We start from the raw sequence: 13,192 nt of genomic DNA, 5'->3' as shown, positions 1-13,192 counted from the left end.
GTGTATGTATACACACTCAAATAAATACATATGTGTATGTATACACAAACAAATACATATGTGTATGTATACACACTCAAACAAATACATATGTGTATGTATACACACTCAAACAAATACATATGTGTATGTATACACACTCAAACAAATACATATGTGTATGTATACACACTCAAACACACATCTACTGAATAGGTGTCCTCACCACTGCGGCTGAGTCCTGGTCCCTCAGCCTTGACTTTGCTAGCATCATGAGAAGGATCCACTTTGATCCTGATGGGTGTCATTGGAATAGCCTAAGCAACAAACAGAAGCAATACTGTGTTCAAACACACATTTTAGCAAACAGATTACACTCAATCTCCGATCCTACACGTGCACACTCTGCTCTCATTCACGCTGCAGGATTCACACCCACCTGGTCAGCAAACAGGACCATGATGGTGTAGCTGCCTGCTCCAGGAGGCGTGTACTTGACAGTGAACGTGTCGTTGTCATTCCGAATTATGTCAAAGTCGATGTCGGCCTCTGCGGGTCCCACCACTCCGGGGGCACACTTGATTCCTATACTGATGTCACCTGAGGGCAGGAGACAAAAGTCATCATGACACACAAATGATTTCTGATGCTTTACAGCCATTCAGTGCAGCCATTTTGCCCTTTATTGTTGTATTTCAATTAATGAGTTAAGGGGAGATAACTAAAATAAATTATAAAAAATGTTAAGCTTTGGTCACTTGGGGCAGTGGAAGCAGATAACACACAACAATGACATATTATAATCTTATACAGTTTTTAAAGGGATAGTTCAGATGTTTAGAAGTGTGATTGTATGAGGTTCTTTTCCATACTCGGTGTATTACTACAGGAGATGGAGTTTGGAGAAACGGACCAGCACAGGAGCAAAGTAATGTACTGCTGTGATGTATTTTAGACACCTAAAATAATATTTTCACCGCTCTACCTTGTTGTCAGACAGCCCTCTCTGACAGGAAACTGAAACTGTTATATCCATCAGTGCTCTCACCCAAACCACCAGACTTCATTGAAGGAAACTGTTTCTACAAACTCCATCTACTGTTGGTAATACACGGACTATGGAGAAGAACCTCGTACAACCACACTTTAAAGACATCCAAACTATTCCTTTAAGGCAACTTATTCGCATCAAATGCCATTTACACATCCACAAGACACAGGGCAACATTAGCGTTCATCTGGAGTCCTGTCTCTGTTCTGAGGGAATTATCTGGCCTCCTAGCTGCTGAATGCTCCACTTTCTGCACTAGCTAGTTGCTAACATTGGCTACAGCATCTGTCATTTGGTGCAGGGCAGGTAGGTACACTGGGCTATGTTCTAGAACAGTTAGAGAGGAAATTATAGTCTGGAAAACTGAAACAATGTGCTGAAGGACGCTTGCTCTGTAAAGCTGAAAATAACTGCAGAGTTGAATGATGGTTATCTATAGTTTGTAACTACAAGTAACCCCTTTAACATTACACACAGGAATTAGATATTTTTGATGATACACATTGCAGATCTCCTGACCAAGCTACTTACATGGTTTATAACATCCATTATTCAGTGGCAGAAAATACTGCTGTGATTTATTGTGTGAAAGGATGCAACAGTTTTTAGTGGCTCTACCTTGCCCAGCCTCTGCACAGTCAACAGTGAAGTATGTTGGCTCGAAGGCCTTGAGGCCGGTCTTGGCCACCCCTGGTCCTGAGACCTTCACCTTGTTTGGATGACAGCCTGCTCCGATATTCATCTGTGATAAAAAACAACAACACAACAGCTTAAGAGGCTTTCCTGTGATACAATGTCCTTTGTGAAACCTCTCTCTCTCGGCGTACTCACTCTGAATGGGCTGTCAGGGATGTTGACTCCTCCCCAGGAGACCATGGCGGTGTGTTTTACTGGTTTACGAGGGGTGTAAGTACAGGCGTATGTGCCGTTGCCATTGTCCTTAACCTGTACATCCACAGGAGAACCTTCACCGTCCTGTGCAGATGTTGAAAATTAAATGAGACGAGTGGAATGAAAATGTGTTCGGAACATGAAGGCCGAGGTGTTTGAGGGGCTGCAGTACATTTCTGTTCATATACTGGAACACACACACACACACACACACACACACACACACACACACACACACACACACACACACACACACACACACACACACACACACACACACACACACCTGAGCCGCAATCTTCAGAGGAGCCTTTCCTCCTTGCTTGGCATCGACTGTGAACTCAGTGGGCTTTCCAACAGCCAAACCGCTGCTTTGAAGGCCTGGACCAAACGCCTTAACCTGGAGTCAACACATTCACGGAGCTTCAGGAAAACAGTTCTACATTTGAAGGGCTATGACATAAAACGATTTCAACATGAAAATGAATAACAGATCATTCAGTTGTACATCTGTTTTGCAGCTGCACAACAATGAAATGCACTTGTAAAGCTGTCATAAGAAATGAATAAATGACTCAAATAATAAATAAATAAAATGACAAAGAAAGAAATGTATCAAATAAATGTGTAGGTTCATTTGGAAATAAATAAATATGCACAAAATAAATAAACATGAACATATTTATTTTGTATGCATTTATTTCATATTTAATTATTTCCCAATTCATTATTTTCTGTTTACATTTATTTCTATTTTTATTTATTTCTGTATTTTTTCCACTTATGTTAATTAAAGGGGTGTGGTTCTTGATGGTAAAAAAATGAATCCAAAATAAGTAATTTGTCAAATAAATCTATATTTTTTAAATATATTTTTCTATTTCTGTGCATATTTATTTATTTTCAAATGAACCTCCACATGTATTTCATAACTGAGGCTTTTATTTGTTCCAGTACTTTCTTTATTATTTAATTTATTTATTCATTCATTGAGTAATTTATTTATTATAATGGCAGCTTTAGTCCTCCATACATGACCCTGGGTGTGCGTATACCTTGTCGGGGTAGAAGTCTTTGGCTGGTGGGTTGACAATCTCAGCCATGAAAGGAGAGTGTTGGATGTCTTCGCTGTTGCAAAGCACATGCACTGCATACTCCCCAGGCTCTGTGGGCCAGTAGCGCACGTCACAGGATCCATCGCCCTTGTCGTCACATTCGATCTTGGCCTGAGACGGACCTTCCACAGAGAAGCCTGAACAGGGAAACAACAAACACAGTGAGCTTAGAAGAGCTGTCAGTGAGTAGCTGAAGGTAAAACTTTGGAAACTTACGACACATGCTTTCAGGATGCTTTTACAGTGCGTGTTGTCTCTGCAGTCTCTCCAGATTACTCACCCAGTGTACCCACGTTGTCTCCAACAGCCTCCACCACAAAATCAGCAGATTTGCCAACAATGCCGCACTCCAGCCCCGGACCCCAGGCCCTCACCCTCTGCTGGCCGGCCTCAGCGCCAATCTTGACCTCAATGGGACTAAACGGAGCAGAGCGATCAGTCACAGCGACAAGTCAATGTAGTTCAATGTGGCACTTCTTTCCATGCGAGTGTGTGTGTGTGTGCGTGTGTGTGTGTGTGTGTGTGTACCTGCGGGGGATGTGCTGTCCTCCCCAGGTGATGGTGATTGTATATGTTCCAGGTGTGGTAGGGTAATACTCAAAACCGTACACACCATCTCCAAGATCTTTCCTTTTACACGGCTCCTCCAGTCCCTCTGCAAACACAGAGATGATAATCAGTATGCCCCTTTTTTTTTTTTAATCTTCACCAAATGTTTCATCACAACTGATGTGATCCCATCGCAAAAAAGATCTAGTTTTCAAGCTAGATGTGATTCATTCTAAAACCCCTTTTAGTTGTTTTTTTTCCAGAATGAAGCAGAGGGACACATCTAGCGACTTTCTTTGGGCAGACATTAGCTACTCTGCCTTGAAGAAAGTCATCCTGTTGACTTCGTTTGACTACATTTTGTGAAATTCCATCTTTTATACTTTTATGGACACATATGGAAATTAGCACACAATAAGCGACCTCTAGGCAGTCTTTGAGCAAGCTACAGCTACTTTCCATTGATAACAGTTAGCAACGGTTACGGCTAACTTAGCAAACAGTGGCTTATTTAAATAGCAGGCAGTGTAGGGAATATTTTGCATTCATTTGGAATCTTGTTTCTGGCTCCCTGATGCAATTCCCATATTCCCTCTTCTTACAGCTCCGCTTTGGTCTCCACCAACTCCTGAACAAAAACATCTGGCTCTTTGGCAGCTAAACGCTCCACTATGTTCTAAAGTGATGTGTTTCCATCAACGGAGTGAAAACAAGACTGGTGTTTGCAGTGCAACTCACTGGGCCCCTTGATGGTGACTTTGAGCTCCCCGGTGCCAGCTCCTTTGGTGTAAACCTGGAAGTCGGCCGTCTCCTTCACCCTCAGGCCCTTCGGCTGCAGACCACGACCCTTAGCTTTGCAGAGGCTGGGGTTGCATGCTGTGGAGAGCAAAACACAATGAAAGAGTGAGAGAGAGAAACAGAGAGACAGCTATTCTGACTCCAACAACATGACTATGTGTGAGTTCAGTGGTTTCAGTGAGGAGAAGAGAAAAGATTGTTTAAGAAGAACGAAGGGTTGCTGGAAAGCTTACCACCCTGCACACCCCTCCTGCCACCCCCCACCCATCTATCTTATCCCACAGAGTGAATTCACAGAATGAGCCTTTATCCTCACACAGGAAGTAGAGTGGAGTGTCCTCGATGTCTCCTGATTAAAAGTGCATAAAATAGGAGCTGCTGAGTCACAGCTAAATGCCATGCAGGAAGCAAAGGAAACGCCATAGGAAGAGAGGCCACTACAGGGCACCCAGATAAGGTCCAGGAAGTGGACTACTTGGCACTCTAAGAGGAAGAATGCAGTTATATGTCATTATATCAAAACCTATTTTGATATCAGCAGGTGACGTGTGCAGGTCTGGTGTAATCGGTAGAACCACAAGCACAAACAATTATTCATTATAAACAGTTATACTTGAATACTTTCATATGGTGATTTATAACCTGTATATTCCAATAATAGAGAGGTTTGTTGCACATAACCGCTATTGTTCATCTCTTTAACCCCCCCGTCTTTAGACGGGGGGGGTTGTAGGTGCAATTAACTCACATGTAAACCTATTTTTTCAAACTGTTATTAAGTCATGAATACTTTCAAACAGAACGTGAATATTCCTTGGCGAATAAGAAACAATGTATTTTTTTTGGAACAAGGCTGCTGTTTCTGAGCCATCGCACCAAGAATAAAGGCATCAACCAATCACATTTGAGTTGCACCTATATTTATGAAGCAACACTAGCTCCATAGTCGGAACAAGGGAGACAAACTTTATTACTCTTCATTACAACCTTGACAACGACAGCGCAGACCAGATCCACTCCTTCCGTTCTTACCTTTCACAATAAAAGCCCTAGACATAATATCTGCAAGCGAGAATTTTGCAATACACCAATGTGAAAGTCCTTAAGAAGGCACTTTTCATGAAGCGCTTATAGGTTATAAATAATTGTTTTATTAATGGTTAATACATTATTAACTATTGCTTTCTAGGTTATAAGCCATTTATAAGAACAACCCACCAAATTGTGAAAGATTATTTGATTAATTATGTTTAAAGAAGAGCTGCAGATAATGTGGACCAAAGTTCTTATAAATTGCATATGAGCTATGAAGCATCTTCAAATGATTTATGAAACTATTAGTTACACATTTTAAGACCTTGTTGTTAATTAAATGTTTTGATATCACCGATATTCCAGCGTTATCTTATATTAATGAAGCATTCTGTGCTTTTAATACAGCTTGTCTGGGATGGACACAACCAATGCAACTTGGTTGTGTCATCCGTCAGAGAGGAAAAGCTTTTTACAACCCTCCCACAAATCTGTTATTTTAATTCCGAGAAATCCAGAATCATTGTGCTAAAAGCTGTATTTTTAACAATGCTACAACTGTGTCTATGTGTAAACCTACTAGTGAGCTGCAAGAAATTAAGCATTCGTTAGCGGGTGGAACTCTTCCATCAAGATCTGAGAATGTGTTTGTGAGGTCCTCCGTCAGCCATGTCCTGATGGACGGGACGGCTGAGTCATTTAGAGTTTACAGACAGAGGACACACGCCACACACATACAGCAGGCACATATCTACACGCACACGCGGCGTCATCCAGTCATGCATGCAATCGCACACACACACAGTGGGTACCCAAGAGAGATCCCAGGAAACAGGAAATGACAGCAGAAGGAAGAGGCCGTTCCAGAGAGAGGAGAGATACCAACGGGCCTCTATCAAAGAGAAGGAAGAGAGGACACGACATCCCATACAGTGGCAGGAAAAGACAGGAAAGCATTAGACACAACTGAAGAAAGAACATAAAAAAATAAAATGTATTTAGCCTTTAAGACTGACAGTGAACTAGCTGATAGTTATTAGAGACTGAGATCCTAGACTTTAATGTAATGTTGGTGATTTACAGAAAACATAAAAGCTCTTCCTATCCTAATGATGCTGTAATAGGACTACATGTAAAACTCCTACCCTCTCCCACGGTGACTGTGAAGGGACTCTTGCTGATCTGACCACCAGCGAAGGTGACGTAGATGGTATGCTGGCCCTCCTGGGTGGGTTTGTAGGTGCAGTGGTAGCTACTGTTACCCTTGTCCTCTATGGTGCAAGTCACCACGGTGTTCTTGCCGGCAGGGTCGATGATCATCACCTCCACCTCGCCAACACCGGCGCCTGAGACGGACAGGAGCAGGAGGAGGGAATACAAGAGCAGGAGAAGAATTAAAGCGCACAGTAAGCTCACAGGCTTTCTAACCAGGCGCTAACAGAGCAGCCGGACCTCACTCCCATCGTCCATGTTATTACCTGCTGTGTAGACGTCAAAGTAAGTGATCTTGTTGGCGATGTTTCCAGAGGGCTCGAGGCCTGGTCCCTGGGCCGTGGCCTTGCTGGAGTCTCCCTGAGACTTGCCGATCTCCACCTCGAAGGGGCTCTTAGAGATGTGTTGCCCTGCAAACAGCACTGTCACCTACAGAGCAGAACGGAGAGCGAGCTGAGTGCCTGGAACCCCACGGGTCAAATACTGTTTATCATAGAATTATTACTGACGGATTTAATAGTGAGCAGTATTTGTGTTGTAGCTGGTCAAGTGTAGCAGACATCAAAAACTATGGATGCACCGATACGGATATCAGGCCGATACTGACTCAAACCGCTGGATCTGGTATCTGTGACAGTGGGGCTGATCTATTCAATTCAGTTCTATGATTTTATACCATGTACATTATATACTGCGATTCCTGTTTAAGCTTTGACCAATGTGTTGCTGTAGTAAAAGGTCTACACCTGAATTTTAATTCAATAAAATTATTTCATCAAGTTGCTGGTGTACAACTTATCATTATGATAAATAACAATTCAATTAGTTTATGTCTATGTATTTATTTGTTTTACAAAATTAAGAAAGCAAGTGTAATGTTGCCTTACACATAAGATAATGATCCCAGTCAAAAGTACAGTATTTTAATGTAAAATTTGGTGGAGTAGAAGTAGAAAGTAGCATAAAATGGAAATACTCAAGTACCCAAAACTGTAAATGTACTTTCCATCACCGACTACCAGCATCCATGGCCCACAATGTAAACGGTCCACAAGGCCCCTTAGAGAGTCATATGACACCCATGTAAGAAGAAAGGGATGAAGAAGAATCTCACCTTGTGCATGCCTGTGACTTTAGGGATGTAGAAACATGAGTAGGTGCGGTTCTTATCATTGTTGGCAGTCACTTTAGCCTGGAGGACATGATTCAACACATTAACAACATAGTATGTCATGATGACCAACAAAGTTGAAGTATCTCAGAAGGACCTAACTATAATGGCATATTAGAGCCAATGTAGGGAAAATAATATATATTATGGAGTCAGGGGAGTGGGGTAATATTCAGAGAAAGAGATTCTGAGATTAAATATGGATATTCACTGAGATGAAAGTGGCAAATGTATGACTTTATAATCTAAGAGAATATTGTTCTCGGAACATCACCCCTCTCCTCCAGCTCTGTAATCGATTCATTTTTTACCTACCATGGCCCTAATATGTGTCGTACTAAACCCCAGTGTCTCACCTCCTCTCTGTGTCCTGCAGGGTCCTCCACGTAAACCAGCACCTCTCCCATTCCTGCGCTGATGGTCTCGACGGTGAACAAAGCCTTCTTCATCACAACATTACCGATGGGTTCCACACCTGCAGAGAGGAGCGTTGGGACAGAACGTTAGAATGTATGATCCTGGACTGACCCACACAGGGCTGTAGAATCATACATGTCACATTTAAGGCAGTATCCAGAACAATCTGAAATTCATTCTTACCCCTCGAGTCCAACCTCCTGCACTTGGCTCTAATAAACATGTAAATCCTCCCTGCTCTAAACTGATCTTGCTGCTCAGCTCAATGCAACGGATGTGTGTGTGTGTGTGTGAGTGCGTGTGTGTGTACCTGGCCCATAGGCGCGGGCCTTCTTGGGGTTGAGTTTGGGTCGTAGAGGTGCGCCAGGCTTCAGCTTAGCCTTGGGGAACTGGGACAGGTAAGTCATCACTGAGTGTTCGTCCACATTGGGGTCCACGATCTCTTCAGGAGTTATCACCTAACAGGACGGGACAGGAAGACAAATGTTCTTGTTAGCATGTTTCCTGGTTGAAGGGAAGCTGCGCAGCCTGACGCAGCGCTCCATTAGTTGCCATGGAGACTGTACTACCCACAACAATCGACTGAGCGGTGTTGTGATTTCATGTTAAAACCACATACCAGCCCCTTCCTTGGCTCAGAAAGTACCTGAGACTTTCTCACACGCGACCCAGACGTGATACAGACATGCTGACAGCCCGCAGAGACAGCAGGGGAAGGGACAGAGACGGCTTCTGAGCAGAAACCCAGCCGAAGGCGGAAACTGCAGCGACCACAGAGCCAACTGCCAGCACGCTATGCTGCGCCAGCTGCCAGCGCTGTGCCAACCATGCCAACAAAACACTGTCAGACTTTCACCAGAGCGGCCCTAAGAACCAGACCAGTAAAAGTTCAGTTCTAATCTCCCCGTGTAATGTGGAACGTTTTCACTCTGGACAAACACTACAGGGGATAAAATGTTTGAGTTGATTCTCTACATGACGTCCAGGTGAGCTCACCACCAGACTTCCACATTGTTTCGGTATGTTAATTAGGTTCTGTCCCGTGGAGGAGCAAACTCTCAGTGATTTCAAACCCGTCAAACAAACCTTCTCAGTAGTCCTCTAGTATTAAAGAATAAGGTGGCCTTTTTTTTTTTAAAGATTATTTTCTGGTGATTTTTTGTCTTTATTTAACAGAGGACGGTATAGAAATGGGAGCGACAAAGAGAGGGGTATGACATGTAACCAAGGCCGGTATCATTATCATTATTTAGTGACAGCTGATATAACCTGCCGCCTACCTGAATGTTTTGTAGTCTGCTCTTTGTTAATGAAGATTAGCATTGTAGCTTAGCCAATTCATGTATTTTAACATATCATTTTTCAGATTCACACACGCTCTAGCATGCAGTGGAACGCTGCACCGTAGAGGCCGGCCGTGGTAAGGATCGGCTCTTTATCGGCTTTCCATTGCGATCCATTAAAATACGCCTGGATCCTGAGGATCGGCTCCGGACACATGATATGAATGGTGGAGAGTCACGACCACGAAGCATGGTAAATGAGATGGGGTCCTTGTTTCAAGACGGGTCTGGTGGGTTGCAGATATCGACGCAGACCCCTGATGCACTGAGGACAGTCCATCCCGGTTGACAGTCGGCGGGAGCCCTGTCCCTCCCTGCTCCGCCAGAACTAAACCGATCAACCGACCCAGAGCCGACCGCAACGCACCACCACTGAGGACAGGTGACACGAGGGCCAGCCAGCGGCGGGGAGAGGTCCCAAGAGGGGATCGTCCCACACCCAGCTGAATCTCTCCGGGGCAGACAGAGCACATTCATCATAAAACTGTGGCGGGAAAGATTTCACAGACTGTGGCAGGTCATTAATGGTATTTCTCTTACCTGTGGGATGCCCAGCCAGTCGTCAGCTTGCTGCATGGCCTCGCGGGCGTTGTCCACTGGTTTGGTCTGATCCCACTGATCCCAGTCAGGACACAGACCTGCAGGAAAGAGGAGGTGAGTTGAACATCTCATGACAATATAATGAGATTACAATGACGACAGGACAGGCAGTTCTATCTATTGTATTTAAAGCCATTTAGTTAAACACAATAAACACTGGTATATGTATAGTAAGATAACATTCTGTATCTCTCTCTCACACACACACACACACACACACACACACACACACACACACACACACACACACACACACACACACACACACACACACACACACGCACACACACACACACACACACGCACACGCACACGCACACACGCACACACACACAATGCATTAGAGGTCGCACCAGGAACTGAGTTGCAACACTTGACCCGTGGGTCAGGAAGTGAAGTGCCTTCGTTATAAAGCGATGAAGCAGTATTTCTGTTGGATTGGGGGACGTGAACGTCTCTACACAGAGAAACTGAGAGCTTCTTGTGTTACAGCCGATATGTCGCAGACTTGACGCCACCCAGCAGATACAGCGAGAATGCGAAGCGCGTCTAATCTTTATTTGAAGGTGAACAGGCAGCAGTGATTATTTGGTGCAAGGTCACACATCTGGGTCTGTGGCTCTTCAAGATGTCTGCCCTTGAATCTACACATTGGGTGTTATAATGTTCTGTCATTATGACAACCTCACATCCTGGCAAAGTGTGTCAGCTGCGGTTTTTTTTTTAATTCTACTTGTTCATAACTGAATCCGAGGGTTTGTTGTTTTTGGACATTGCTGGAAATCTTCTGCTGCTGGGAACTAATGCTGACTCTTATCTCTGGCTCAGGGCTGTGAGTGATCCACAGGTATGCCAAACATCCTGAGCATGTAAAGAGAAACCTCCTCTATGCCTCACTTTCCTTCACCTACACCCCCCCAAGCAACTGAGGAAGTCAAATATCATGGCGTCTCAGGTGCAGAGGAAGGCAGCCATAGATCTGTGGGAGTGCTGAAGTGCCCACACATCTGCATGACACATGACCTCTTTAACAGCCATAGGCGGTTGCACAGCCGGTTATTTACAGTAGTTTGATTGACCCCCCCTACTCTGCAGAATTTGTGAAGTTTATTGCTGGTGAACAAGATTGATGGAAGGGTTAATGATTTCAACTCTGATGTGCTCTCATATAGAACTCCAGCGTCTTGATTATAGGAGAAGAATGTCACCCTGTATGGATGGAATAAAATGACAGACTGTTGGAGATTTAAATTTCGATGTGGTGTCACAATTAAAAACGCAATGTTGACCTTGACGTTGATATGACGTTCACATTCATATGAAAAAGGTTGCTCTAGAGAAAGAGCTTATAGCACTTCATACTTGGCTGGTGGTCATCAGACCCTTTCCTGTCCACATGCATGCACACACATGCACACACACACTCTCTCTCTCGTCATTCACCTCCACCGACCCATGACGACACATAACATGTCCCAGGACACAGGAACACAGAGATGTTCCCACACACACTCACCTGGAGCACAGCTGTCGACCAGGGCCCCCAGGGCCCGGCCGGTCTGCCAGTCCCTGTGGAAGTTGGTGATGGGAAGCTCAGGCAGTTTGTTCTGGATCCAGCCCAGCAGCCTCTGCTTGGGCGTCTTCTGTCTGCCTTCCTCCGCCTCCTCATCCTCATCCCACATGGGCATGGAGATGGAGTAGTGCAGGATCAAGGTCCAGATCAGACCCAGGATCAGCTTCAGGTTCCCATCCACAATGGCTTTAGAGTCTGGAGTCCAGAGGAAGAGAGAGGGGGGACAGATGTGAAGTCATGTTGACACCTCTTTACCTTGCTATAACCATTTAAAACAATCATACACACAGAGTAGACAAACAGACCATGTTATTTAGAAAAGCTTCAGTCCGATAAAAAGAACGGAGGCTGGTGCATCGAAGGCTGGAGGGGATTTGAACATTTCCAGAGATGATTTAAAGATGCAGCTCTCCTACAAAATGGAAGATACTGCACGAGAAACGGCTGACCAGAGTCTGATCTTTGCTTCTCTGCTTCAGCCTCGAGCTTCAGAAGTAATGATCTGAGTGTTTGTTATCCGACATCTAACGTATGGCTACGTCTACAGGGAGGAGTGGGATGCATTCCTAGAGATCCTGGAGCATGGCCTGGTAACTTCAACCCCCCCAGCACTGACACCGCTCAAATAAAGCTTTTAAATGATTTTCATTTGAATACTACTCAACTGAATACAACTGACTTTTGTGTGTTTAATGTGGATAATTCACTATAGATTTAAACTCGTCCATGTTGCAGCAGAATGACTCAAACGGCAACGTGTTTGGTTGCTCCAACAGTCATGGCATTTGTCTGTGTTCAGACAGAGCACACAGGAGAAAGTGATGCAACCAGAAGCTAGCCTGGACACGAGGGGGGAGAACCACACACACACTTGATTGCTCAGGTCCATCATTGAGGAAGGGGTGGAGCACAGTGTTTGAGCTGATGGTGATAAGAACACAGTGAAGGAGGGAACGTTCTGCTTCTTGTAAGGACTTGAGGCCGATGAGGTGCTGATGGCTACGAAGGTCGTACGCCGGGCTTTCTGCGGGGAATCTCAAAAGTTAAAGCTCTAGGTTTGTAAATGTGTGAATCTCACTCCTGACAGCAGCTGTGTCCAGCTGGCTCTGTGAGTTCAGATGCTACTCTGATGAGGGCTGCAGATAGCATGAAAAACAGAAGAGAATGACGCTGAAAGACTACATAACAAACAACTGTGGACCTCAATATCATTTGTTTAGTTATTGTCGTCTAGACTGGAATAATTGTTGGTAGCAGCAGCTCAACTCCAACAACAATAAAAGCTCCTCTCCGGAGGGTTTTTTTCTTGGATGTTTTGCATGAGGGCTACAGTTGGGGGGCTGAATATTTAAGTGGGAGGGTCTGAGAGCTGTTTGTCCCAGGGCTGCAGAAAGAGGACAGGGTTGGGATGAATGGGGGTCGTGATGAATGGTGGTGGGGGGGGGGGGGGGGGGGGGGGGG

General features: G+C 44.5%; 1 protein-coding gene across 2 annotated transcripts in view; it reads right to left on the bottom strand.

Annotated features, from left to right (window-relative positions):
- Positions 1 to 113: 113 nt before the first annotated feature.
- LOC116399517 (filamin-A-like) overlaps positions 114 to 13,192 on the bottom strand; it is a 32,067-nt gene continuing 18,988 nt past the window's right edge. For both annotated transcript variants that reach the window (XM_031876730.1, XM_031876731.1), the window contains exons 3-18: positions 11,675 to 11,926; positions 10,099 to 10,196; positions 8,526 to 8,673; positions 8,155 to 8,273; positions 7,742 to 7,819; positions 6,894 to 7,056; positions 6,561 to 6,761; positions 4,324 to 4,461; positions 3,565 to 3,691; positions 3,317 to 3,453; positions 2,977 to 3,173; positions 2,208 to 2,321; positions 1,862 to 2,005; positions 1,649 to 1,772; positions 419 to 579; positions 114 to 296 (exon numbers count right to left, since the gene is read on the bottom strand). In XM_031876730.1, coding sequence (XP_031732590.1) covers positions 141 to 296; positions 419 to 579; positions 1,649 to 1,772; positions 1,862 to 2,005; positions 2,208 to 2,321; positions 2,977 to 3,173; positions 3,317 to 3,453; positions 3,565 to 3,691; positions 4,324 to 4,461; positions 6,561 to 6,761; positions 6,894 to 7,056; positions 7,742 to 7,819; positions 8,155 to 8,273; positions 8,526 to 8,673; positions 10,099 to 10,196; positions 11,675 to 11,926 — 2,357 coding nt within the window. In that variant the 3' untranslated portion in view covers positions 114 to 140. The remainder of the gene's footprint in view (positions 297 to 418; positions 580 to 1,648; positions 1,773 to 1,861; positions 2,006 to 2,207; positions 2,322 to 2,976; positions 3,174 to 3,316; positions 3,454 to 3,564; positions 3,692 to 4,323; positions 4,462 to 6,560; positions 6,762 to 6,893; positions 7,057 to 7,741; positions 7,820 to 8,154; positions 8,274 to 8,525; positions 8,674 to 10,098; positions 10,197 to 11,674; positions 11,927 to 13,192) is intronic.

Source organism: Anarrhichthys ocellatus, unplaced genomic scaffold (assembly GCF_004355925.1).
Source record: "Anarrhichthys ocellatus isolate YVR2014 unplaced genomic scaffold, GSC_Weel_1.0 scaffold114, whole genome shotgun sequence".
Lineage (NCBI taxonomy): Eukaryota > Metazoa > Chordata > Actinopteri > Perciformes > Anarhichadidae > Anarrhichthys > Anarrhichthys ocellatus.
Note: the sequence above shows the minus strand (reverse complement) of the source record. Positions and strands in the feature narration are given on the sequence as shown.